The 24,784-nt window shown below is 43.0% G+C and overlaps 1 protein-coding gene across 1 annotated transcript; it reads right to left on the bottom strand.

The window, feature by feature from the left end:
- Positions 1 to 11,663: 11,663 nt before the first annotated feature.
- On the bottom strand, positions 11,664 to 21,951 carry LOC122475949 (olfactory receptor 10T2-like). Its single transcript, XM_043568078.1, is given in 5 exon segments — positions 11,664 to 12,106; positions 12,109 to 12,825; positions 14,297 to 14,399; positions 16,508 to 16,637; positions 21,708 to 21,951. Coding segments are annotated over 5 exon segments (1,449 nt in total). The 3' UTR covers positions 11,664 to 11,851.
- Positions 21,952 to 24,784: the final 2,833 nt, after the last annotated feature.

Here is a 24,784-nt window from a genome sequence, read left to right as displayed (position 1 = left end):
TTTAAAATTACTTACTTTGAGACCCCTGTGGCCGAGCCTGTTGGGATGCAGGAAGCTGTTCAGACACTGAGTTCACGCAGATGTCCGGCCGACACCTTCCCGTAGGTAATTGAGCAGATTGTGCAGATTTCTTAGTGGACACGTGTCTCTCTTTATATGGGGCATTTTCAAGTTAAGAGACAGGGTTCTGTGACCCTTTGCCCAGGCTGTACTCTTACCCATGAACAAGGTCTCAGGGTCAGGCCATCACCTTTTGCATCGCATACTCAGACAGCTTATACACCAAGTGTCTGGGGAGGAAGGCAGAATTTTACAGGGCTGTTTGGAGCCCTCTGTGATGAACTTCAAGTTTCCCTCACGTGGCAGAAGGCCATAGGAGGTGGCCTCTATTGAAACGAAGAGGCTCATGTAAGGACTTGTCAGTTTCCAGCTCAAGTGCACGGTGCAAATACATATACAGTAAAATCTTGGATTGCTAGTGACTTGTTCCACAAGGTGAGCAAACATTTCTGATAAAGTTTAACTTGATAAAAGAGTGATGTCTTGCAATATGAATAGTACAGGATGCCACAACGTCACATGATTACAACTGAGCCATTAACCAATGGCTTAAATCCAAAGCGCTTTGGATTACAAGCATGTTTCTGGAACATATTATGCTCTCAAATCAAGGTCTTACTGTATTTCCGATGTTTCCTATCTGGGAGGACTACTCCCCACTACTCTAATTTTGTGGTCACAATAATTCTTCAACTCCTATGATGCCTCGAGCTAACTTGCCTGGCCTCTCACCCAATCTTCACCCAACTGTGTGTTGTGCTTCCGTGACACATTTCTTCTTTCTGTCCTTCCCTTGAGCCGAGCTTTTTCTCAGCCCAAGGCCATTATAGTTACTCTTCCCTCCACCCGGGACATTCTTCATTCACCGTGATCTCCTACGGATGATTTTGGGACAGCTGTTGGCTCTGAGCTCAAGCATCGCCTTCATGGAGAGGACTTCTGCGGTCAGTGTGGTCAAGGTGGCCACTCTATCTCCATCACATTCTAGTTGAACATTCTTTATTTGTTTTGAATACTGGAGTTGGCTGCAATTCTCTCATTTGCTTTTAGGTACTTAGTGTCCTTTCCATCTAAAATGTGAGCACTGTGACATCATGTGTATTATCTGTCTTGATCACATGTGTGTCATAATGCCTAGATTGTAGCTAGACATATAGTGGGCGACTAAAATTATTTTTGTTGAGTGAACAAATGGTATAAACTTTGGCTTTCCAGGAAACATCTTAGAGACGCCAGTTCCCTATTTCGACCATAGGTTTTCAGGAACTGACATGTTTCCATTGTGCTGGTGTCGCTGAAGGATGCAGATTGATCATTGATATTGTGCAAATTGATATCGTGGTAAGATATATTACATATTGTGGCAATACGGTCACTGGCAGCTCTTTCTTTCAGGTTATTGTCTTTATAAGTGTGGCTAGACCCTAAAATGCCGATAGAAAGGAAGGAAGGAAGGAGGAGACATCAGTAAATCTGGTCAGAGTCCTTTATACTGTAGGCAAAGACCCCCGTTAACCACAAAGGTTTGCTCTGGGTTTCTCTGCTGCTGAATTGTAGTGAGGCTGAGGGAATCTCTTAGGGAAGGATGATTGTGGAGCACAGCAATTTTCAGGAAACTCTGGGTTCCTGAACATGATACCCTAACATGTCCTCGCTCTACTTCTGACAAGATACTGTAGTTGAGAAGTGAGTGTATATTTGGGTGAGGCACAAGATATACCCCCAAAGAAGATGGATCTGGGCCACCTATACACATGCATCCTCTTCCCCCAAATTGGCATAAGTGGGTTCAAAGAGGGCCCTGACGGTGTATGACCACGTGGCCAGAAATGCCAGGATTTAGGGAAGTTTTAAGGATTGGTTCAGGAGGTTGTCAGAAAATCTCTGTGTCATCCCTGTGGTGTAGACCTTTGGGCTGGGTAGTTTAATAGAATTTGAGCTACAGGGTGAGGATCTAGTTAGCATCCAAGACCAAAGTGTGCCACTAAATCACCCCAGACGAAAGTTGTCACCTAGTACTGTTAACCATGTCATTCTGGCTGAAACCCTGGAACATAAGCTTATTTCTATAAAGGGCCAGGGTGGTGTTTTCAACAGTTCAGGATAACACTTTCCATCCCGTGAGCTATAAAACCAGGAAGGAAATCTGCTTTGCTGTTGGTACAAACCCAGATCTTACTGTATTCTGTTATGCACACAAATGCAGTAGAAACACTAGGTGATCTTTTGAAAAAAGAAAATGAAGGTGCTACTCTGGGTTGTTACTGACTTCTCCAGAAGTGGTAGCGATTGTTGGAGCTTCAGTAGGACGGGAGGGATCGGTACATGCTGGGCCAGGCCTGGCGGAGCTCAGGAGTCATATGCCCTTGGCCAACCATGACTGAGAGGATGCCTATCTGCCATCTTTCACCTAATGCATGGAGAAAGCTCAGCATGTGCACCACTTGATTAGGTGGAGTGAGGTAAAGTGGGACAGAGATCCAGGCTCCAAGAATATCCCCTGCGGGGGAAGAAAGATATTTGTGCACAACCTGCTTTGGAGCCTGCGTTTGGGGGAGAGGCCATGTTGAAGGCTTCTTCGGGTTACCCACAGGAGGGACCTATAGATTTTGGGGACTTGGCCTTTGCCCCTAAGGAATTAAAATTAGTTTATGATCTTTTCTTTGTTGACTCCTCCCCCTCTCTCACTTTCTTCTGTAAATGGGCCCGTCATTTGTTGGTTCCTAAGATCTAAACTTTCTTCTCTTTGCCTCATCATTGTTCCTGAACAGTGAGGCAGCAAAACCTTCTTTATGACTTCTCTTACATGCCATTCCCCTTTCCATGACCTTGGTCCAAGTGTGAACAAAATGTAATGTAAGTTAACAATCCCGTTGTTGATAATGTGATAATGACCACACACTGACCATAAGCTCAATTCTTACAGCGAAGAGGAGAAGTAGCTATTTTATGGTATGGTTAAAACTGATTGGGGCGCCTGGGTGGCGCAGTCGGTTGAGCGTCCGACTTCAGCCAGGTCACGATCTCGCGGTCCGGGAGTTCGAGCCCCGCGTCAGGCTCTGGGCTGATGGCTTGGAGCCTGGAGCCTGTTTCCGATTCTGTGTCTCCCTCTCTCTCTGCCCCTCCCCCGTTCATGCTCTGTCTCTCTCTGTCCCAAAAATAAATAAAAAACGTTGAAAAAAAAATTAAAAAAAAAACTGATTGAAAAATAATAAACATTTAAATGCATCCTGCTGGACAGAAGACAGTCTCCTACATGTTTTATACATATTAACTCACGCGATCCTCACGACAATTCTCAGGTAGGCACCGTCATTCCCATTTCGCTTTATTTTGTTATCATTTTGTAATGTTTACTTATTTATTTTTGAGCAAGAGAGAGAGAGTGGGAGCTGGGGCTGGGGGACAGAGAGAGAAAGAGGGAGACAGAGGATCCAAAGCAGGCTCTGCACCATCAGTGGAGAGCCTGATGCGGGGCTCACACTCATGAGCCATGATATCATGACCTGAGCCAAAGCCGGGCATTTAGCCACCTGAGCCACCCAGGTGCCCCCATTCTTCCCATTTTATAGGGGAGGAGACAAAGGTCACATAACTAGTAAGCATTGTAAGTTCTGCTCCCAAACCCATGCTTAAACACTATACTCCACATTCAACAAATAATTATTGGAAGCCTACTTCATGATGGGTAATGACATACAGCAGAGACACAAGGTCTCTTACACATAGAACATACATGATAGTGGAGGGCTGGGAGGCAGACAGTAAGAGAATAAAAATACTTCATGGAGGACAGCAACATCTAGTAGGATCCCAGACTGATTTGGGGAAGGAAATCAAAGAGGAAAACGGGCTATTGTTGCAAAGATGGTGGACAGAACGGGCCGCTCTGAGAAGGTGGCTTTGGGGAGAAGACCTAAAACAGGAACAAGAACCATGCCACGCAGTGTCTGGGAGGAGCGCGTTCATTCCAAGCAAAAGAACGAGACGAAAGCAGGGTTGTACTGGCTGTGTTCTGGAAACTCCCACATGGCTGGCTACGATGGAATAAATAGGGGAACATGGCAGGAGGTGAGGCCTGTGAGTTGGGGTCAGATCATAAAGGGGCCTCACAGGCCACTCCACCGGGACTGAAAGTTGTCGGAGAGTTCAGAACGAATGAAGAGCAGCTATTCGGTAAAAGGAGATGAACTCGTAAGCACAGGTGGTGTGTGGCCTCAACGTTGGATGACTACAAAATGGCGCCCACTTGTGTGCCCACTCACAGCACAGTGACCCTGGTCTGCTTGTCTGCACCGGCGCTAATTGAAAGTATGCCTCACCCATGCTCACAAACTGTTGTTCAGCATTGCTTACCAAGTGGCACCGAGCCAGTTGCCCTCTCCAGTTCACGCCCCCCATTGGCTAACTGTCTGTGGCCCACGGGGTTGTTTGGAACAGCTTCGGGACTTCCACTGCTGCTGGGACCCAATGCCTCCAACCAGTTGTCAGGTGCCTGTACAGAGGGGTGTTCCACGTGGAGGCAAGGGCGATGACTCCCTCCCAGTTCTTTGTCTCAGCTGATAGTTCCAAATTGGCTAGTTACATCATTGCAGCGAAGGAAATCGTATAGGTTACGGGGGATTCACATAAACTCAGTGTGAACTCAGTACGTTCGAAGACGTAGAAAGTATTCTTAATCTCTATCACAATAAAACTATCGCCCATGTATTAGTAGTGACATCTTTGCTTACCACTGAAATGCCATATGTGCCTCAGAACCCATTTTTACATTTAAGGGGAAAAAAAGGAAATTCCTATGGGAGAGGTAGTTACTTCCATTTCCTGTGTCAAGACAAAAGTAGGCTACCAATATTCTTCAAATGAAGAACAACGATTTTCAAAATGTGAAATGAAAGTGGGACTCCTCGGTGGCTCAGTTAGTTAAGCCTCCGACTCTTGGTTTCTGCTCAGGTCACGATACCAGGGGTTTGTGAGTTTGAGCCCCGCATTGGGCCCTGGGTTGACAATGCAGGGTCGGCTTGGGATTCTCCTCTCCCTCTCTCTCTCTGCCCTGCCCCTGCTAGGGCACGCTCTCTCTCTCTCAAAATAAATAAATAAATTTTAAAAATGTGTTTAGTTACAAAGCGAAATATGTTTGAATATTATGGTATATATTTAAACTTTTATTGATTTTAATGAGTGGTAGTGTTAGATACATGCATATCTACTAATTATAGTTTCATTTGTGTGCACGTCTATTTGCGTAAACAGGCAAGACTGAACAAAAGGCATAATAAGCCAGGTTATCACAGAAAAACTATACACTAAATCAAATATAGGAAAGATTGTTTACCAATAATAATCGCCACATCATAACCAGGTGGAAAAAGGGTCCTACAGTTAATCATTGTAGATGGTCACACATAATAACGAAGCACTAAGAAAGTTGGGAAGTGTGTTCCAACAAGATGATTGAGTCAAAATTTTAAAAAGGAGAAGTAACTCTTCAAACCCAGTTTTCATATCCCTGGAGACATATTTTAGATATCTCTGAAATGTATTAATTATATTATTTTAAATATGTTTTATTAAATTATAATTTCTGTTATATTAAATACTAGGAACTTCTGTATAATAACTGTAATGAATGTTGTAATGTATAAACTTAACCAATGCTAACAGACTAAGTAAATACCCCACAATGATAGTGTAATAGCTCCTTGCAAGTTAAAGAATGATGATTTCATTAAAAAAATTAAAATCAGTATGGCAGTTACAGACTTGAAACCCCCCTGGGAAAATAATTAGATTTTTATTCTCGGGTATACTCAGCTGAGTCTTCGTTTCTTTAATCCTTGTTCTTACTCATATTTTTATTCTTAGTGATTTCCTTCCTCCTCCATTTTTATTACAGAAGAAAATATAAATAACAAATCGAAGTGCTACCATTTTATTAAAGGAGAAACACACAAACACAATTTTATGTAAACTCCTAGGCAATTTTCCTCTTGGATTTGCCTTCCTAGGGTTTCATTAATTTTACTAATTTCAAATATTTTCTGTTCCATAATTAGTTGTGTATTTAGTGCTTAAATATAGAAAGATTGAGAGGGTTTAATGTTTGGGGAAAACAGTTTGATGTATTTATCTTGTCGCTAAGAGGGCTTCAAGCCATTCGGACTTTAAGCCGGTGTGCATTTTAGTGAGTTTTTCCATCCACACACAAGAACCTCCCTGGACAATAAAAGTACACGTATCAACAGGTTGAAATTCAAACTTAGGCAAGGAAGCAGGTGAGGATCAGATGTGAAGCCTTCCTTCCCAATTCCCTGTGGTCCCCTCTTGTCCCCTGTTGTCCCCTGCAGATCTCTGCTCTGAGAGTGGCCGGAGGGAGCCTCCAGATACCTGTTGGTACTGCAGGTGACTCCGAGGCCGATTCCCTTCCCTGACGAGGACGGGAACCGCGGGGAGGCTTTGACCTGAGGAGAGACAGACTCTGAACTGTTTTTCAGAGGATCATCCTGACCGTTTTGTGGCAAACAGACGTGGGAACAGGGGCAAGGTTGGAAGTAGCAATGTGCGTGTTCAAAACACATTTAGGAATCACTCTGGGTTTTTTTTGTCCCGAGAAGCTGGAATCCCAGTGGCAATTACGATGAACTAAGAGAGGTAGGAATATGAAAGGAACGGAGTTGGAGTACAGACTGAAAACTTGGTTTGGGATGTTTAATTTGAAATGCCCGGTGGGGGGGGCACCTGGGTGGCTCAGTCGGTTGAGCATCCGACTTGGGCTCAGGTCATGATCTCGCAGTCTGTGAATTCGAGCCCCGCGTCGGGCTCTGGGATGACAGCTTGGAGCCTGGAGCCTGCTTGGGAGTCTGTGTCTCCCCCTCTCTCTGCCCCTCCCCCATTCTCTCTCTCTCCTTATTAAAAAAAATTTTTTTTTTTTAATTTGAAATGTTTGTTAAAATACTCTGCAGTGAGGTAGCCGTATGATCAGAGGGCTGGAAGCCAGTGCTGGGGCTGCGGGGCAGAAGCAGGTTCTCTGTGCTGTGGGCCGGGCTGGGGGCGGGAGGGAGAGAATGGCATTTTTTCCTGCTGGATTACGAGAGACGTGGTAGAGATTTCACCGAAACTGAGAGCTGGCTGACTCGTGGGGGGACTCCAAGCCGAAAAATTACAGGCCCACAGATGGGCAATACTTCAGTTTTGAATGTTGTGGGATTCCAAGTATTTTGGAAATACCAGCAATGCCATTCAAAGCGGGGTGGAAGGAACCGGATGAGAGCAAGAAACATTGTTACTTATCTCTGACAAAAGAAGCATAGAAACTGAAAGCAAATACCTAGAAAATTTTACAATTCAAGTGAGTAATTTTATGTGTGTTAATCTAACAGTAAGACAAGAAAAGTTCTTGTGCGTCCTTTTGATTTCGAGTTTACATCATTCATTTTCATTGTATTTTACAAAGTCGCTGGCACATAATAAATTTGGGGGGAAATTAGTCTTTTGCCTCAGAGAGATTGAAAAGCACAGTCGTAGAATTTTAAGGGAGCACTTGGCCATAAAATAGACTGGAAATAAAGGTCTTTGCGGGTCATGTTGCGTTACTTGGATGTGATCTCATGAGAAATACACTTGAAAAAACTGCCAGAAACATTTAAAAATTTTGTTTTTACATTTATTCATTTTTTCTTATTTTTATTTTTTTAAAATTTATTTTATTTATTTATTTATTTTTTTAGCGTTTATTTATTTTTGAGACAGAGAGAGACAGAGCATGAACGGGGGAGGGTCAGAGAGAGGGAGACACAGAATCTGAAACAGGCTCCAGGCTCTCAGCCATCCAGGGTGGCTCCGACTGAGCCACCCAGGCGCCCCACATTTATTCATTTTTGAGAGACAGAGCACAATCAGGGGCGGGGGGCAGAGAGAGAGAGGGAAACACAGAATCCGAAGCAGGCTCCGGGCTATCAGCACAGAGCCCGACCCGGGCCCCAAACCCACAAACTGAGATCATGACCTGAGTCAAAGTCCAAAGCTCAACCAACTGAGCCACGCAGGTGCCCCATCTCTTATCTCAAGCATGTGTTAAAATTCACTAATGTACTAACAAGTAAGTCAGCAAGTGGTTCAAACACTAAGGAGTGTGAGTTTCAGGGGTGTTGTGGCCCTGGAGGAGAGACCAGTTTGGGAACCAGAATATTCACAAAGTCAGGGTGGTTGCAATTTTGTTTCAAATGTTCATGAACATACTGTGGCCAAGTGGGTTTTTGGTTTTGGTTTTTCACAAGAAAGTCTGCAGGGGGATGATCTGAGGGGCAGGTGTGCAGACACTAGGTCAGAAGAAGAAAAACAGAGAAGCAGCTTCAACTGGAAATGGGGTAACAGGCTGGCTAACAGGCAAGCAAACCACAGGGGCGCCCTGAGTCCTGAAAGAACGCAGCTTCTGATTTTCAACATCCCCCGGGGGGGTTGCCCCTCGCAAGCTGCGGACAGATCATGCGGGTGACCCACTTCACCCATTTCTCACTTTGAGGCTATTTTATTTTACTTTTTGACCCGGGCAGGAGTGTTTGGTCGGGATGAGCTACAAGGTTTCATTTGAGAAAGATAAGGGGGTCTGCGCCGTCGGGGATGGAGTCAAGGACGTGTTTTCAGGGGTTCCTGTGTGAGTTGAGGGCTCAGCTAGAGCGAGAAGAGAAGGTAAATCCTGGCCGCACACTCGAACCCAAACCAGAAGTGAAGCCGCACGCTTCTGGGTCAAAAGCCAGTCTGCTTCAGGATGAGGAAGAAATCCCGTCTGTGCGCCTTGGTTCCCTCGTCTCCGGACCTTGGCGGGGGTCATGCCAACGGTTACGGGGCAGGGTTGTGACTGTGAATTAAAGAGGGACAGGGCTAGGACCCGGGGAGTACACGTGTCGGGAGCCTCCACTAATGTGGGGGATGCGAAATAACATCCTTCCAAGAGCCACGTCTCCCGGGAAGCCCTCTGCAGTGGCGCGGGCACCAGCCCTGCCCAGTCCTGCCGCATCAGCTCGGGAAGGGCACCGCGGAGGCAGGGGACCCGCAGCACAGCGAAGCCGCCTGCACTCCGCTTTGTCTGGAGACCATTCGGACCCTCTCTCTTTTTAGCTTCTATTTTTTTTCTATTTAAGGTTCATTTATTTTAAGAAAGAGAGAGAGAGGGGAGGGGAAGGACAGAGAGAGGAGAGAGAGAATCCCAAGTAGGCTCCGCACGGTCAGCGCAGAACCCAACGCGGGGCCCCGACCCACCAACCGTGAGACCATGACCTGAGCTGGAATCAAGAGTCAGATGCTCAATCGACTGAGCCGCCCAGGCACCCCCTGACCCTCTTGTTAAATGTCCCCGGGTTACTGAAAAATCCAGCTTAAGTAACCTCAGGAAGGAAGTGGCGAATTTCTGGCTAACCAGGCATGTGTGAATTTGGGCTACAACTTGGGGAAACAGGGCTGTAACTACCAACACGCCTGGACCTGGGGCACTTCTAAGGTTGCACGGCCTTAAATAGCATTCAAGGACAAGTGACCAACTACGCGCCCCTCCCCCCCTTTTTTGGCTTATCATGTCTCTGTATCATCCAGAAGAAAAAAAGGCTTTACATCATTGAAAACACAAAAGAGGGGCGCCTGGGTGGCGCAGTCGGTTAAGCGTCCGACTTCAGCCAGGTCACGATCTCGCAGTCCATGAGTTCGAGCCCCGCGTCGGGCTCTGGGCTGATGGCTCCGAGCCTGGAGCCTGTTAACGATTCTGTGTCTCCCACTCTCTCTGCCCCTCCCCCGTTCATGCTCTGTCTCTCTCTGTCCCAAAAATAAATAAACGTTGAAAAAAAAAATTAAAAAAAAAAAAAAGAAAACACAAAAGAGAAACTCTCTCACCCGACCCCAATAGGGTCAGACAGTTGGTTGATTAATTCAAAAAAGTCTGTCAGGGCAGAAAAGTGGGGAAAAAAAATGATGCTGATATAATTGAACCGCTTTATGCAGGCTCAAAATGCTTAAATATACACATATTTATAAATACTTTCATTTAGGGTTAAGGCTGCTACTTTCAGCATTGGCCCCTTTAGAGCATATGTAGCAGAAGTCTACCCACAATTCATTAGACAACTTGTCATGAATTTACAGATGAACAGGAACTTAGAGACTTGCAAAATAACGTGAGCAAATAACACTTCCAGATTTTCACGATTTCCTTTTCTTCTATGATTTTCTTGCTCATACTTAATTTTTCCGGAATACTCCATCTAGGTGTATTAGAAATGAATAACCTTTGGGGCGCCTGGGTGGCGCAGTCGGTTAAGCGTCCGACTTCAGCCAGGTCACGGTCTCGCGGTCCGTGAGTTGGAGCCCCGCGTCGGGCTCTGGGCTGATGGCTCGGAGCCTGGAGCCTGTTTCCGATTCTGTGTCTCCCTCTCTCTCTGCCCCTCCCCCGTTCATGCTCTGTCTCTTTCTGTCCCAAAAATAAATAAACGTTGAAAAAAAAAATTTAGAAAAAGAAATGAATAACCTTTATTGCAGTCATACTTCACCAGGTTCTACTACAAATTACATTCCACAAGCAGAATAATTGGGGTAATAAATAGAACCATCACAGATGGTTTGGGGCGGAACAGACAGACAATTTCACTTGTAAGGGCTGAAACAGACACACACCCCAGAAAGTAATGTAACAGACATAAGCGTTTATTACACTAAGGGAATGAGCCAGGGGACTTTCCACAGGGAAGAGAGTATGTTTGTTATATAAAAATATAAAATCATGTTCCCTGTTTTAATTGTATGATGTAATTTGCACAGTCATACAATTAATGATAAGTGTTTTTCCTTTGGGTGATGAAACACAATTTGAACAAATCAAGAGATTAAAAAAAATTTTTTTTAATGTTTATTTTTGAGAGAGAGAGAGAGAGAGAGAGAGCATGAGTGGGGCAGGGGCAGAGAGAGAGGGAGGCACAGAATCCGAAGCAGGCTCCAGGGTCAGAGCTGAGAGCACAGAGCCCCACGCAGGGCTTGAACTCATGAATGGCGAGATCATGACCTGAGCCAAAGTCGAATGCTCAACTGACTGAGCCACTCAGGCGCCCCTGGGAGGTTTTTATTCTAGTATAAGTTGGGTCACTGGGCAGAAAAAAAAGGTTTAATTAACAGTAATCAGCTCTCCCAATCAGAAGACAAGCTCTGTGTTCACTAGATAATTCACATATACATAGGGAAAAACAAACAAACAAACAAACAAACAAACAATGGTTCAGATGAAAAAAGAAATCCAAGGCTCATCAGTTTGAAGAGTTTTAAATACCATCGCAAATTACATGCCTTGAAATAATAGATTTAAAATAATAAAATAAAATAATAGATTTAAAATCAGTTCTATTTAGTATTTGTAGGTCCAATTATTACAATAAAGTGTTAGATTCATGTAAGTTTCACATTATGACCATTGCAGGGTCGGCCAGCTGCAAGATCTGGGCCATTTCCAACTGCGGCCACCTTTCAATTTGAGTATTATCTGCCCTCAGAAAAAATTATGCTTTTTTCTTTTGGCCAAGTGCGAATTTTTTTTTAATTATTTTTTTTTTTAACCAGGTGTTGGACAATGTAGCCTGTAGATTCACTCATGGTTTTTTTTTTGTTTTGTTTTTTGTTTTTTTTCTGGAATGGGAGCAAAGAAACAGGGAATAGTGGTCCTGGTCCTTGGAAACACTGTCCACGTCAGGACTGGATTGGTAAAAAGACAGAGAAAGCGTCCCGCCTTTGATTTCTCCTGTAACTTCCCTCGTTAATTTTAGGGTTTTTTTGTTAGATCACCTTGGTGGTTCCAGGGCTTTCCCAAAAATCTTTTCGGGGCAGACTTCACCTCCTGATTCCTCAGACTGTAGACCAGAGGATTGAGCAGGGGAGTGACCACAGTGTAGATCACTGCCACCAACTGATCCTTGTCTGAGGCAGACTTGGATCTGGGCCTCAGGTAGGTGATGGAGGCACAGCCGTAGTGCACGAAGACTACCGCGAGGTGGGTGACGCGTGTGGCAAAGGCCTTCCCTTCCCCTCAGCCCAGGGGATCTTCAGGATGGTGTTAACGATGAAGCCACAGGAGATCAGAATCAGCAGGAAAGGCGCCATGATCGCCAGAATGCTTCGGCTGAATGGAGCCGGTTCTTTCACATGGGTGTCTGCACAGGCCAACTTAATGACGGACGCCATGTCACAGAAATAGCGGTTGACTCTGTTGGGACCAAAGAAAGTCATGTCACAGATGAGTTTGGTGGGCAGCAAAGCAATGAAGAAGCCTGTGACTCCGGACAGGGAAACCAACCCCAACCCCACCCTCTTGTTCATGATGAGCATGTAGCTCATAAGGTGGCAAATCGCCACCTAACGATCGTACCCCATCACAGTGATGAGAAAGCAATTGGTGCAGGCAAAGCCAAGGAAGAAGAGCTGCATGGCACAGGCCACAGAGGAGATGCCCTTGGTGGCTGAGAGCAGATGGGCCAGCAGTTGAGGGATGATGCCAAGAGTGTCGCAGGATTCAGAGAAGGAAAGGATGAACAGGAACCCATACGTGGGAGGGTGTAGAGTCCTGCTTCAGCGGATGACAGCCATGGTGGTAGCATTGGCCAGCAGGATGGTCACGTACAGGAGAAGAAAGAGGACAGACAGCAGCAGCTGGAGTGCCCCCAGGCTAGAGAAGCCCACCAGGGTGAACTGGGTAACCACGGTGGTCCTGTTGAAGCCTTGCGTCTGGATGACTTTCTTCTATGAATGAGTTTGGGAGAGACAAAATGATAACCATCTGTGTAATAAGAACATTCTCCCAGTGCCTTCACTTTCAGTATCATATTTCCCGGCTCAGAATATTGATAGATCTCTCTCTCTCTCTCTCTCTCTCTCTCTCAACAAAGATATTCCTTTTGACAATTTTTAGAAGAAATTTTTAATCTCCAGTAATGGGAGAATGATTATATTAGAGAAATACACAACGGTTAAAAGAACCAACCACAGAAGCAAGTTTGATATTTCCAAAGGCTATATGAGGTTACGAGAACATTCTCCTACTGTAAGAGAAAAAGCAAGATATGAAGCCATATTTATAATAAGATTAGAGGTGATTTGGGTTTGCTTTCTATTTTTATGTTTTCCAAATATTTAACGAGAAACATATTTTAACTTGATGATTCTAAATATACTTCACTTTTATGTAGCCCAGAATATTTCCACCTCTTTTTGGCTACTGTCCAAACAGAAATAAGAATAATTTGCTACTTCTGAATGTGGTGCTATTATTTTTCCTAAATAAAAAAATGGCTTTTAGGGGCATCTGGGTGGCTCAGTTGGTTAAGCATCCGACTTCGGCTCGGGTCATGATCTTGTGGTCTGTGAGTTCAAGCCCTGCGTCGGGCTCTGTGCTGACAGCTCGGAGCCTGGAGCCTGCTTGGGATTCTGTGTCTCCCTCTCTCTCTGCCCCTCGCCCACTCATGCTCTCTCTCTCTCTCTCTCTCTCTCTCTGTCAAAAATAAATAAACATTAAAAAAATGGCTTTTGAAATATCTACATATCTAAATTATGCATGTAATTTATAACATCTGCCAGTGCACGTGATTATTGGTAGCAGTCGTAATGGATGGCCTGTCCTCTGACAACAGGCAGTCGTCGTAGATGGCCTGCTAGGAAGGGGGCAAGCAAGAAAGCATGTCGGTGACCAAATACAATCAGCAGATGGGTGCAATGATAAAGGCGAACATTATTATTATTATTTTAAGTTCAAGAGCAATTCCTGGTGGAGAAGAGTCTGAAAATCCAACTCATCATTCGATCTCCATCAGAAGGCACCTTGGGGAGTTGGGAATGGGGGTGGGGAGGTGAGGGGAAGGCAGATTTCTCTTGCTGTGATGAGGAAATGCATTTCCACTGTCCCCGTTGAACGCGGCTGTTTATGGCACTTTCGTTATCAGAGGCAGAGCAGTGACCTCACAGGCCCTGGTTTCCTTCAGGCGACGGACCATCTCTCCAGTGCTCTCTCCACATCACACCCTTGGAGATCTTTCTACCGGGGCATAGTTGAGTTAAGATAGCCCCTATTTCACACCGCAATAACATCCAGAGCCCTAATCATCTCACCTTCAGAATCAGTTCAGTAATTTAGGAGAAACCAGGTTTACGCGTACCCCTCGACATCTCTCAGCTTGTTGGCCTCTCTAACGGCTGGACGTGGAAGGAGTGGCTTCACCTGATGCCCTTGTACAAGTTCATCCTTTATCACCTCTGCCGAGGCTCCTTCGCTTAGGTGGTTCCACCCACCTGCCGTCATGACCCTTTCCCTTCGTGTGGCACTTTGCAGAAAACAAGAGGGTTTCACGGTAGCCTCACCGCCCGGTCGACAGCACAAGTGTCTTTGTGTCCTTGTTACAGGCCACGTGAGTGCACGACGTGCTTTCTCCTGAGCACAGTAACCTGGAAGGATCCTCATCTTTGCACTTACGGTGTTAAATTGAACTCATCTCCTATGTTTGGCTCCCTCTGTAGATTATTAGCTTCTGTTTACAGGCCGGGATGATTTTTTTTTATTGATAGCTGAATCCCTAGCATAAAGTGTGTGTCATAGGCTCAACATTTTTTGTCTGAATCGAATAGAAAACAGCTAAATAAGATGCTCAAGTAGTAGGGTCAGTGGCAAAATTTAAGTCTTTGAACTTCTTTTTTTTTAATTTTTTTGATTTTTTTATTTTTTAATTTTTTTTTTCAACATTTATTTATTTTTGGGACAGAGAGAGACAGAGCATGAACGGGGGAGGGGCAGAGAGAGAGGGAGACACAGAATCGGAAACAGGCTCCCGGCTCTGAGCCATCAGCCCAGAGCCTGACGTGGGGCTCGAACTCACGGACCGCAAGATCGTGACCTGGCTGAAGTCAGGCACTTAACCGACTGCGCCACCCAGGCGCCCCAGAGTCTTTGAACTTCTGATCTACTTTCTACTCTCTGTGTCTTATGCCACTGCCATTTTATGTCAGAATCTGCCTCCCACTTTTTCCACGGGACTAAAGCAAGCATGATCCCATGCTGCTCATTCAAGTAAAACTCCTTTTGCCGTTTCTGACTTTTCTGGAATAATCTGATTGTAATTTTCAAATTTTCTTCAATTATAAAATTTTATATTTTTATAAAATATATTATTTTTTACAAATGATATATATATTATTTTAAAAAATATATATTTTATATTATTTTAAAAAATATATTTATTTTTAAAAATATATTTATTTGTTTTTGAGAGAGAGAGAGAGAGAGAGAGAGAGAGCGCAAGCAGGGGAGGGGCAGAGAGAGAGGGAGACACAGAATCTGGAGCAGGCTCCAGGCTCTGAGCTGTTGACACAGCCCGATGCAGGGCTCGAACTCACAGACCGCGAGGTCATGACCTGAGCCGAAGTCGGAAGCTTAACCGACTGAGCCACCCAGGTGCCCCTAACCTATTGTTTTCTGCATTCAAATCCCTATCGTGTCTCACATTCTCCAATAAACCTTCCCTATTAGAATCCACATAGATGCTTTTCCTCTTCATAACATTTAGAGATTTTGAAATCATACTTGTATGTTGAATAAGTTTGATATTATCTTGTAGTTCTATCTATCTATCTATCATCTATCTATCGAGTAGTAGTATATACTATACATATAGATTATTATATATACCATATATTCTAGACTAAATACTACATATTATATAGTACATTATACTATATTTTATATATAGTATAGAATATAGTATAATACTACATATGGTATAGGATGTATATAGAACATAGTACATAATACCACATAGAGTAGAGAATATATATAGTTTATAGTAACACACACACATTCACATACACACCTTCTATACGCTCTTTCTTTGAGGCAGGGGCCATGGCAATGTCTTTTGAATGATCTGTAGCACCCACCACACTACAGGGCACATAATAGGCTCTATAAACAAAAGCTTAATAAGTGATGACATGGCTTAATTCTCCTTTTGTTTATGAGCTTTCTCATAGACTGTGATTTTATTTCCCCTAGAATGTGCTCTCTGCTCTTCTATTATAATCTATATCATTCCTAAGTTTTCTATTATTCTCCAAGTCACCTTTTTTAAAAAAAATCAAAATCTATGCTGATGCATTTTCCTGCCCTGCCTCTGTCACTTGTCTTGCTTCGTTTCTCAGCATTTCAATTTGATGGGAAATGTGCTATGTGTGCATATGTGTTTCTGTGCGTGTGTGCATGCACACGCCATCAGAGTGGATGCTTCCTTCATTTCAAGAAAAAAGCAAATCAAGTTTTACTTTGGTGCAGAATCTTTTCCATAATAATAAAAAATTATTGTGCAAATCCATTCAAATTTGAAATCCTTGGTGGAAAATGTTTCCTTCTTCAGACAGTAACTGACACAGAAGATCCACTTACCCACTTATGTTCAAGTGATCAAGAAAGTTGACATAAGACTTTGAGTTTCGTGGCTCACAGTCTTGTAGGTTTTTCGAATGTTGAAAAAGGCAGCAGTAGAAGGTCACTTGTAAAAGCCATGATGTCCATCCTGAAAGAAGAAGCAATTGGGAAAAAAATGCCCTGAAACATTTCATAAAGTGTTAATCTAGACACTCAGATGTCCAAACTTTTTTGAGTCTTAAATAAGAGGTTGAAAATAGCCCATTCTATGTTCATATGTCAATTCAGATTCTATAATAAGTTGGAGAATATTTACAACCTTCTGGGATTCTAAGGACTAGGGTCCTCTAGGTCTTAAGGGGAGCTAATGGGAGAAAGAAAACAAATGGCTGAACTTACACAAGGGCATCTTATCTGATACAGAAGAGAATAATTCAGATTGCAAAAAACGTTCCCACTCTGTAAAGCACTAAAATGGCAAATAAGTATCCTTTTAGCATGGGGGGAGTTTAGTTACTTTCTGACAAAAAGGTTACAAAACACTGAGATGTCAAGAGAAAGCAAGTTTTCCAACCCAGTGAAGACTGATTTGATAACGTGGAAGAGGTAAAGGCAGGGCTTGGTGATTATGTGGGAAATCTCCATCTCCCTTCTCTACTCAAAGCTGAATAAAAGTCAGACAACTGGGTTTTTTAATGACCTTCAGGGAATTATTGCAAGGGAAAGACTTTTATTCGGCAACCACTCATAGAGTGTGGTGATTTGGAAGGCATAACATTAGGCATCACAGTGATTCAAAGATAAATAGATCACACCGATCATTCTAACTTAGCAGGAAGACTAATACAAACGTAACAAGAGGCGTGCTAAAGCATGTGCCAGTGACATCAGGAGCTCTAGAAAGATGACAAGGTCCCAGTGAAGATCTACGAACACAATCAGGGCTGAGATTCATCCCATGACTTTATGAACAAAAACACTGGGAGTAGGAAAGCTAGCTGGAAACTATTGGATGTCTCATGCCAGGACGTTCAAGGGAAAACAAGTGAGGAGGAAGGCTGAGCACCCCTATTTCTGGTAGTAGCCAGTCTGGATATTCCAGCAAATCATCCTTCTGAAAACAACTAAAATTGCTGGGGGAATATTTAAAACATATATATAAATATGTTGACAAGCTGACAGCATAGCAGGAACTTTCAGATCAAAATCTGAAACAAAGCAAGAATCTAGAAAGATGAGTGGGATGTTGGAAGTTCCTTCCACACTGAAGACATTGACTTATCTGGAAGGAATGACAAACCCACGATGCTGATTTGAGGGAATCAGAGGAGGAAGAGTTTGCAATTAAAGTCCAGTGCCCACCAAATGTGAGTCAAAAAATAGATCTTCTACTTTAAGCTCTAACTCTGAAGGATGGTGCCTTAGGATAAGCATGAAGCACAACTAAGCCTGCCCCTCAACTCACTGTTCAGAGACACTAATGGCAAAGTTGCCCCCAGGCTGACCAAAGACATGGGACAGGGTGGGGGAAAATAAATCCATTTCAGAGAGGTTGTGAGCAGTAGGCCTTCATTCTTTTTTTTTTTTTTTTTTTTTTGGGACAGAGAGAGACAGAGCATGAACGGGGGAGGGGCAGAGAGAGAGGGAGACAGAGAATCGGAAACAGGCTCCAGGCTCCGAGCCGTCAGCCCAGAGCCCGACGCGGGGCTCAAACTCATGGACCTCGAGATCGTGACCTGGCTGAAGTCGGACGCTTAACCGACTGCGCCACCTAGGCGCCCCAGTAGGCCTTCATTCTGATTTGCAGTTCAAGTTTGCATCTCTGCTTGGTCTAAGAAATTTGAGCCCTGAATTTAATTTATAGTGGATCTCAACTGGTAGTCCTTCTAAAGATCCGCTGGACAGAAATACAGATTATCTCTGGAGAAAGGAAACCTGCTTAGCTTCTACATAAGAACAAAATAGAAAGTATAAAAATAAAAACAAGAAGAAAAACATCTCTTCACACGTGGCACGATGGTCTACATAGAAAATCCCAAAGACTAGATCCGAAAACCCCTGAAAGTAACAGATGAGATTAAAGCAAGCTGCAGGATACAGAGTTAATATACAAAAGTCTGTCTTATGAAATTATAAAAATACTGATGAAAGAAATAGAAGATTTCAATCAATAGAAAAAGAGTCCATGTTCACGGATAGGAAGACGCAGTATTGTTAAGATGTTAGCTCTCTCCAACTTGATCTATAAATTTAAGGCAATCCCAATCAAAATCCTAGCAACTTATTTTAGGTATATCAAGAAACTGACGGGGCACCTGGGTGGCGCAGTTGGTTAAGCGTCCGACTTCAGCCAGGTCACAATCTCGCGGTCCTTGAGCTCGAGCCCCGCGTCAGGCTCTGGGCTGATGGCTCAGAGCCTGGAGCCTGCTTCCGATTCTGTGTCTCCCTCTCTCTCTGCCCCTCCCCCATTCATGCTCTGTCTCTCTCTGTCCCAAAAATAAATAAATGTTGAAAAAAAAAAAAAAGAAACTGACCATAAAGTTTATGTGGAAAGGCTAAAGACCCAGGATAGTCAACGCAGTATTGCATGTTAAGTACATTTTCTAGTTTCTATATCTGTTGTTTTAACATTTGGGGCCTTGACCAGGGAGAGACTGCCCTCCTAGGGTTAAAGTCTTCCAATTCCTGGAGATAACAAATGACTTTACTTAGAGCATGCCTTTCATGTGCAAAGTGAAGAGTCTAGGGCCAGTACTCTCAAAATGTCTGCTTTTTCAGGCTTTACATCATTTCCTTTTGCTGGTTATCCCAAGGCCATGTTTCAGACAACTAGGGATGGCCCCACACTCAGGAGCTCCCTGAAATTATCAAACTGGCCAGTCCTAAACCTGCTTAGCCTGCTTACCCTGCCTTGCCCTTTCCTTCCCATGAAAACCAAATAAAAAGGTGGGGGGGGCGGGAGGGGAGATCTTTCTCATTTCCCCTTGTCCACTCTGCCTGTGACCCAACTCAGTGTTCCTTGGTGTATTGACTTGAGTGGCATGGTGTAACTCCCCACCCCCACCCCCGTCATAGGAATTGTAATAAACTATGTTTTCAATGGCAATTAGCTCCTGATCTGTTGGTCTATCTGAATAAAAATGAATCTACATTTTAAAACACGTTAAAAGAGAGCAATCAAGTTGGAGGACTGATGCTACCTGACTTCAAGACTTACTATAAAGTAACAGTAATCAAGACGGTGTGGTCTTGGTGAAGGAATAAATAAGTAGAAAAAGAAAGAAGCTATCCTATCATGAAAGACATTGAAGAACCTTAAATGCGTATTGCTAAGTGAAAAAAGCCAGTCTGCAAAGGCTACATACTGTGTAACTTCCACTACCTGACACTCTGGGTAAAACCAAATTATAGAGACAGTGAAAAGATCGGTGGTTGTCCGGGGTTCAGGGAAGGTAGAGAGGGATAAAAAGGTGGAGTCTTGGGGATTTTTAGGGGGCTGAAACTATTCTCTGTGGTATTACAATGGCGGATGTGAGACATTATGCATTTGTGAAAACCTATAGAACCTATATACAATACAAAGTGTGAACCTCAATTTAACCTATAGACTTCAGTTAATACTAACGTGTTGATAGTAGTTCAACAAATCTGACAGATGTGGGCTGCCTGGGTGGCTCGGTCAGTTAAGCATCTGATTCTTGATTTCAGCTTGGGTCATGATTTCATGGTTCCATGCTGTCAGTGAAGAGCCTGCCTGGGATTCCCTCTCTCTCTCTCAAAATAAATAAACAAACATTAAAAAAAACCTAAATTTGACAAATGTAGTCCAATATTTCAAGATGTTAGTCATAGGGGATGCTGGGTATACTGGTTGGGGAGGGTACTTACGGGAACTCTGTGTTTTTATGCATTATTTTCTGTAAAGCTAAAGATACTCTGAAAAGATAAAAACATCAAATTCTCACACATGATATCCGGAGAAATTAACCAGACACACATAATTTCATTGTATAATGACCAAAAAAGGGTGAAAATTATGGTGATAGAAGCCAGGGTAAAGGTTAGGTCTGGGCGATAATGCCTGGGAAGAGTCACAATGGAGCCTTATGAAGTTCTCACGATAATTTATTTATCTGGTGTGTTTAATTAATTAATTAAAACATTTTTTAATGTTTATTTATTTTTGAAAGAGAGACAGAGTGAGAGGCAGAGGGACAGAGAGAGAAGGAGTCACAGAATCCAAAGCAGGCTCCAGGCTCCAAGCTGTCAGCACAGAGCCCGACGCGGGACTTGAACTCACGGAGTGTAAGATCATGACCTGAGCTGAAGTCAGACACTTAACCGACTGAGCCACCCAGGCGTCCCTTGTGTGTTTAATTTATAAAAACTCCTCAAACTATACAACTTCTGATCTGTGCACTTTATGCTTTAAAACATCTACTTTAGTTAACAAAAGCAAAATAAGAGTTCCTCTTTGGGGAATAATAGATGAGGAAATTTTGACTCAACCCACCCACCAGGAATAACCAGAAAAGCTACAAGAAAATATTGGAGAAAAATTGGTTTGAAGACATCAGGACCCTAAGGAGCAGAATCCAGGAAAAGCAAGAAACCTGGAGAGATTGTTCTAGTATATGGGGAGCGTCCACTCGCCAGAGAACCTGGCAGTTTTGGAAGAGACTACCAAAAAGTCAAGAGATTGAGACTCATGGAGTTGGACGACAAAACACCACAATGGAGTGGTGAGCTGGTGAACTCCCCAAGCGTTTCAGTTGAGACCCACAAGAGGAACATAATAGGAATGAGGCAAAGAAGAAATAAACCACCAGCCTTCTCAGAGTCTGAGTCCAGTTTCAAAGAGCCTCAAATCCTGGAAGATCTGAATGAACCAAGACTTCACCTAATATCTGCCCCCCATTGGTTTCTACTCTGACCAGTAGATCATAGTGGCATCCTGAGTCTCTTGGGATGTGCCTAAGCGTACGGACGGTATCTAAGAACCTCCACAAGGTCTGAATGTTTTCCTTTATCCAGTGCACAGGCACTTTGGTAAGTGGTGGAGATCTCTCTGGGAATTACTGGGTCAAGATTTTCAGGATACAATTGTGGCCATGTTGTGCGTCCTTCCTCAAAATTATCCATCTTCTTTTACAATCGAGGAGTTTCAGGTTTGGGAATTGGTGTTGTACTGAAATTTAGGTAAGAGGCTATGAATTACCATACTGGTAACTTGCACAGCCATCCATCAGACATAGACTACGATCAAACAGTTTATTGATTGGCTGCTCATCTATTTTGTTGTCAGAAATCCCATGGTCAACTGGCCGTTTCCACAGATCTTTACAGTTCATAACACTAATCATCATCACATGCTTCAGTTTATATTTTTCATTGTCCACATTGTATCTCTGACAGTTTTGTGTGACCCCCAGTCTTCCATTCTCCAGAGTACTATTACCCATCACCTCTAGTCTGTAATAGCAATCACCACAGAACTCTTTAAGGATGTTGATATTCACTACTGCATTCTGTAAATGCAACCAGGTCCCCTGGGTGTTGGTGGTTAGTGTTGTATATGGCAGTTTTCTATAGTGTTTCTGTCCCAACACATTCATTTCCCAGAGCTTTTGGATTCATTATGGTGTGTTACAAAAGCTGTGCCCTTTCCAATGTATTAACCATAGGTCAATATTTAGTTCAGGCTTCAATTAGTTATTCTAGCAGACAATGCCTTTTCTGGAGGCATGAGCCCACCTATTAAATTCTGAATCCCAGTTGAGTGCTCCTGTATCGACGAATGTAACAAGATTGAAATTGATGTGTCTTCCCCTTTGGTCTAAGATCTTCATAGTTCTTTTTTTGCATAGGGACATGGCCTCCTGACTCCCACTGATACAAGTTGGCAGGACTGATAGGTTTTTGTTTTTTCTGTCTAAGCTACCTCAGAGCTGGCCTTCCACCCTTCTACCCAGATCACATTGTGATCTTGATCCTGTTGGGGGCCTGTTAGGTGAAGGGGCAACTAGCCCAGGTGCAACCACAGAGTCTTTTATGCAGAGGACGGTTGATTCCCTTAGATGTGTGGGGGTTGGGGTGGTATCTTCTTCAACAGACAAGGGTGGTTCAGGGGAACTGGAGAATCAAGACCTCGGCCTCACTTAGGTCATTTGAAATGTATTCATCCCACGTCTCATGTCTCCTTTAGCATAAGAGCTCTCGTCAGGTTTATGTTTAAAAGCTAAATACACATCCAGACTGTGGACTTCACCCTCCGTGATGGCTGTTGTAAGACTCCAGATGATGTGGCCTCCTTCAAATTTGTTAAGAGGGCGTTCTGATTTTCCACGTCTTTTAAATTGTCTATTCATTACTCGTAACTTTGTCTGTGTTCACTCACTCTCTATCATTGTAAGAATACCAGGAGCTTAAAAATTCTGTATAGTCACTGTGACTGGCATGCCATCTGAGCCAAAGCACATGACTGCCTGATGCTGTGGTCTTCCTCCACAATTCAAACTATGCCACACTGATGCTTATCCGAGCATGAACTCATCCCTTTTCACACTAGTAAGGAGGTTATCTGTGTCTTCTTAGATAGATAAGTAACTTCATCCTGGAAACCCATGTTTTTTAGTCATCTCTGTTCCTAGTCATTGCATCAGTCAAGGTCCCAACGGAAAATAAATGGCACATTAAAATTGAGGAAGTTCGAAGCATAGGAGAATTGCATAGACAACGGAGTTACTTGGGATTAGCGGCATCCTAGTTTTGATGTCCTTCATACTTTTATCCAATTACTGTAATTGATAAGTCAGCTTTCTGGGGAAGAAGGTAGGGTCAAAGATCTGGAGTGAATGGGTGTATTTTGAACACCAGCATGATATTAATTCCTGTTCTTGACAAGGGGAAGAATAACAAAAGAAAATATAACAAAAGAAAATTTCAGATCATTATCTTCACCATAGATTTCGCTTTCCACGTAACGGTATTAAACGCCTCGGTGCATAGCCATTGGATCTGCAGTGCTCCCTGTGGGGAAAGTGTACTTAGCTGTCTCATTGACATCAAGCTTGACCATGAGACTTGCTTTAGCTAGGAAACGTAAAAGCTGGCGTGGACCACATTTTAGCAGAAGCTTTAAGAACTACGGCATAGATCTACCTGCCTCTTTCCCTTCCACAGCGAGAATGGCTGGCCACAGATAAGGGCAATTTCTTCAGCCTGGATTGCAGAAAAGAGGAAACAGAGCCTGATATAGAAGTGGAACCACCTGGTATCCAAACACACCAGGCTCAAGAAACAAACCTTTGAAGTTGTCAACCACTTAGAATTTAGAAATGTCTATTATTACAGCGCAACTTAGTAAAATTTGGCTAATATGATGCAAAAGAAATACTCAAGGCTTACAAAGACCAAACAAAGAAATATAGTGCTAGTTGTATTAAAATGTGATATAGGCTCTATGGCAAAAAACATTACCAATGGTAAAGGAATTTGGTATATTATATATATATATATATACACACACACATATATATACACACACATATATATACATATATATATACATATATATATGTGTGTGTGTATATATATATATATATATATATATAATAAGGTTTAATCCATTATTAGGAAGCTACCATAATTTGAATATATATACATATTTATAATATTTATGTAACATGTATATAAATATTAATAGACTTAAGGGAAGAAACAGAAAATCCACATTGTGGGGAGTTTAATACCCCTTTCTTGGTAAGTCATAAAAAGTAGAGTACAGATTAGTAAGGACACAGAAACACTGAACAATGTTAAAGCTTTTTATTTAGGAAAAAATAGCAAAATCCTTCAGTTAACAATTGCAGAATGTATATCTACACACTGGACAATGAAGAAAATTTCAACTCACATCAAAGGATTAAAATCACATAGAGCATGCTTTTATTTATTTATTTATTATTATTTTTTAAGATATAATTTATTATCAAATTGGCTACCATACAGTGTGTAAAGTGTGCTCTTGGTCTTGGGGTTAGATTCCCGTGGTTCATCCCTTACATTCAACACCCAGTGCTCATCCCAACAAGTGCCCTCCTCAATGCCCATCACCCATTTTCCCCTGTCCCCCATCAACGCTCAGTTTGTTCTCTGTATTTAAGCGTCTCTTATGGTTTGCCTCCCTCCCTCTCTGTTTGTAACTATTTTTTTCCCCTTCCCTTTCCCCAGGGTCTTCTGTTAAGTTTCTCGATATCCACATAGGAGTGAAAACATATGGTATCTGTCTTTCTC

This window comes from Prionailurus bengalensis, chromosome E4, assembly GCF_016509475.1.
Source record: "Prionailurus bengalensis isolate Pbe53 chromosome E4, Fcat_Pben_1.1_paternal_pri, whole genome shotgun sequence".
NCBI lineage: Eukaryota > Metazoa > Chordata > Mammalia > Carnivora > Felidae > Prionailurus > Prionailurus bengalensis.
The sequence above is the reverse complement of the archived record's forward strand: the minus strand, read 5'-3'. Positions and strand labels throughout refer to the sequence as shown.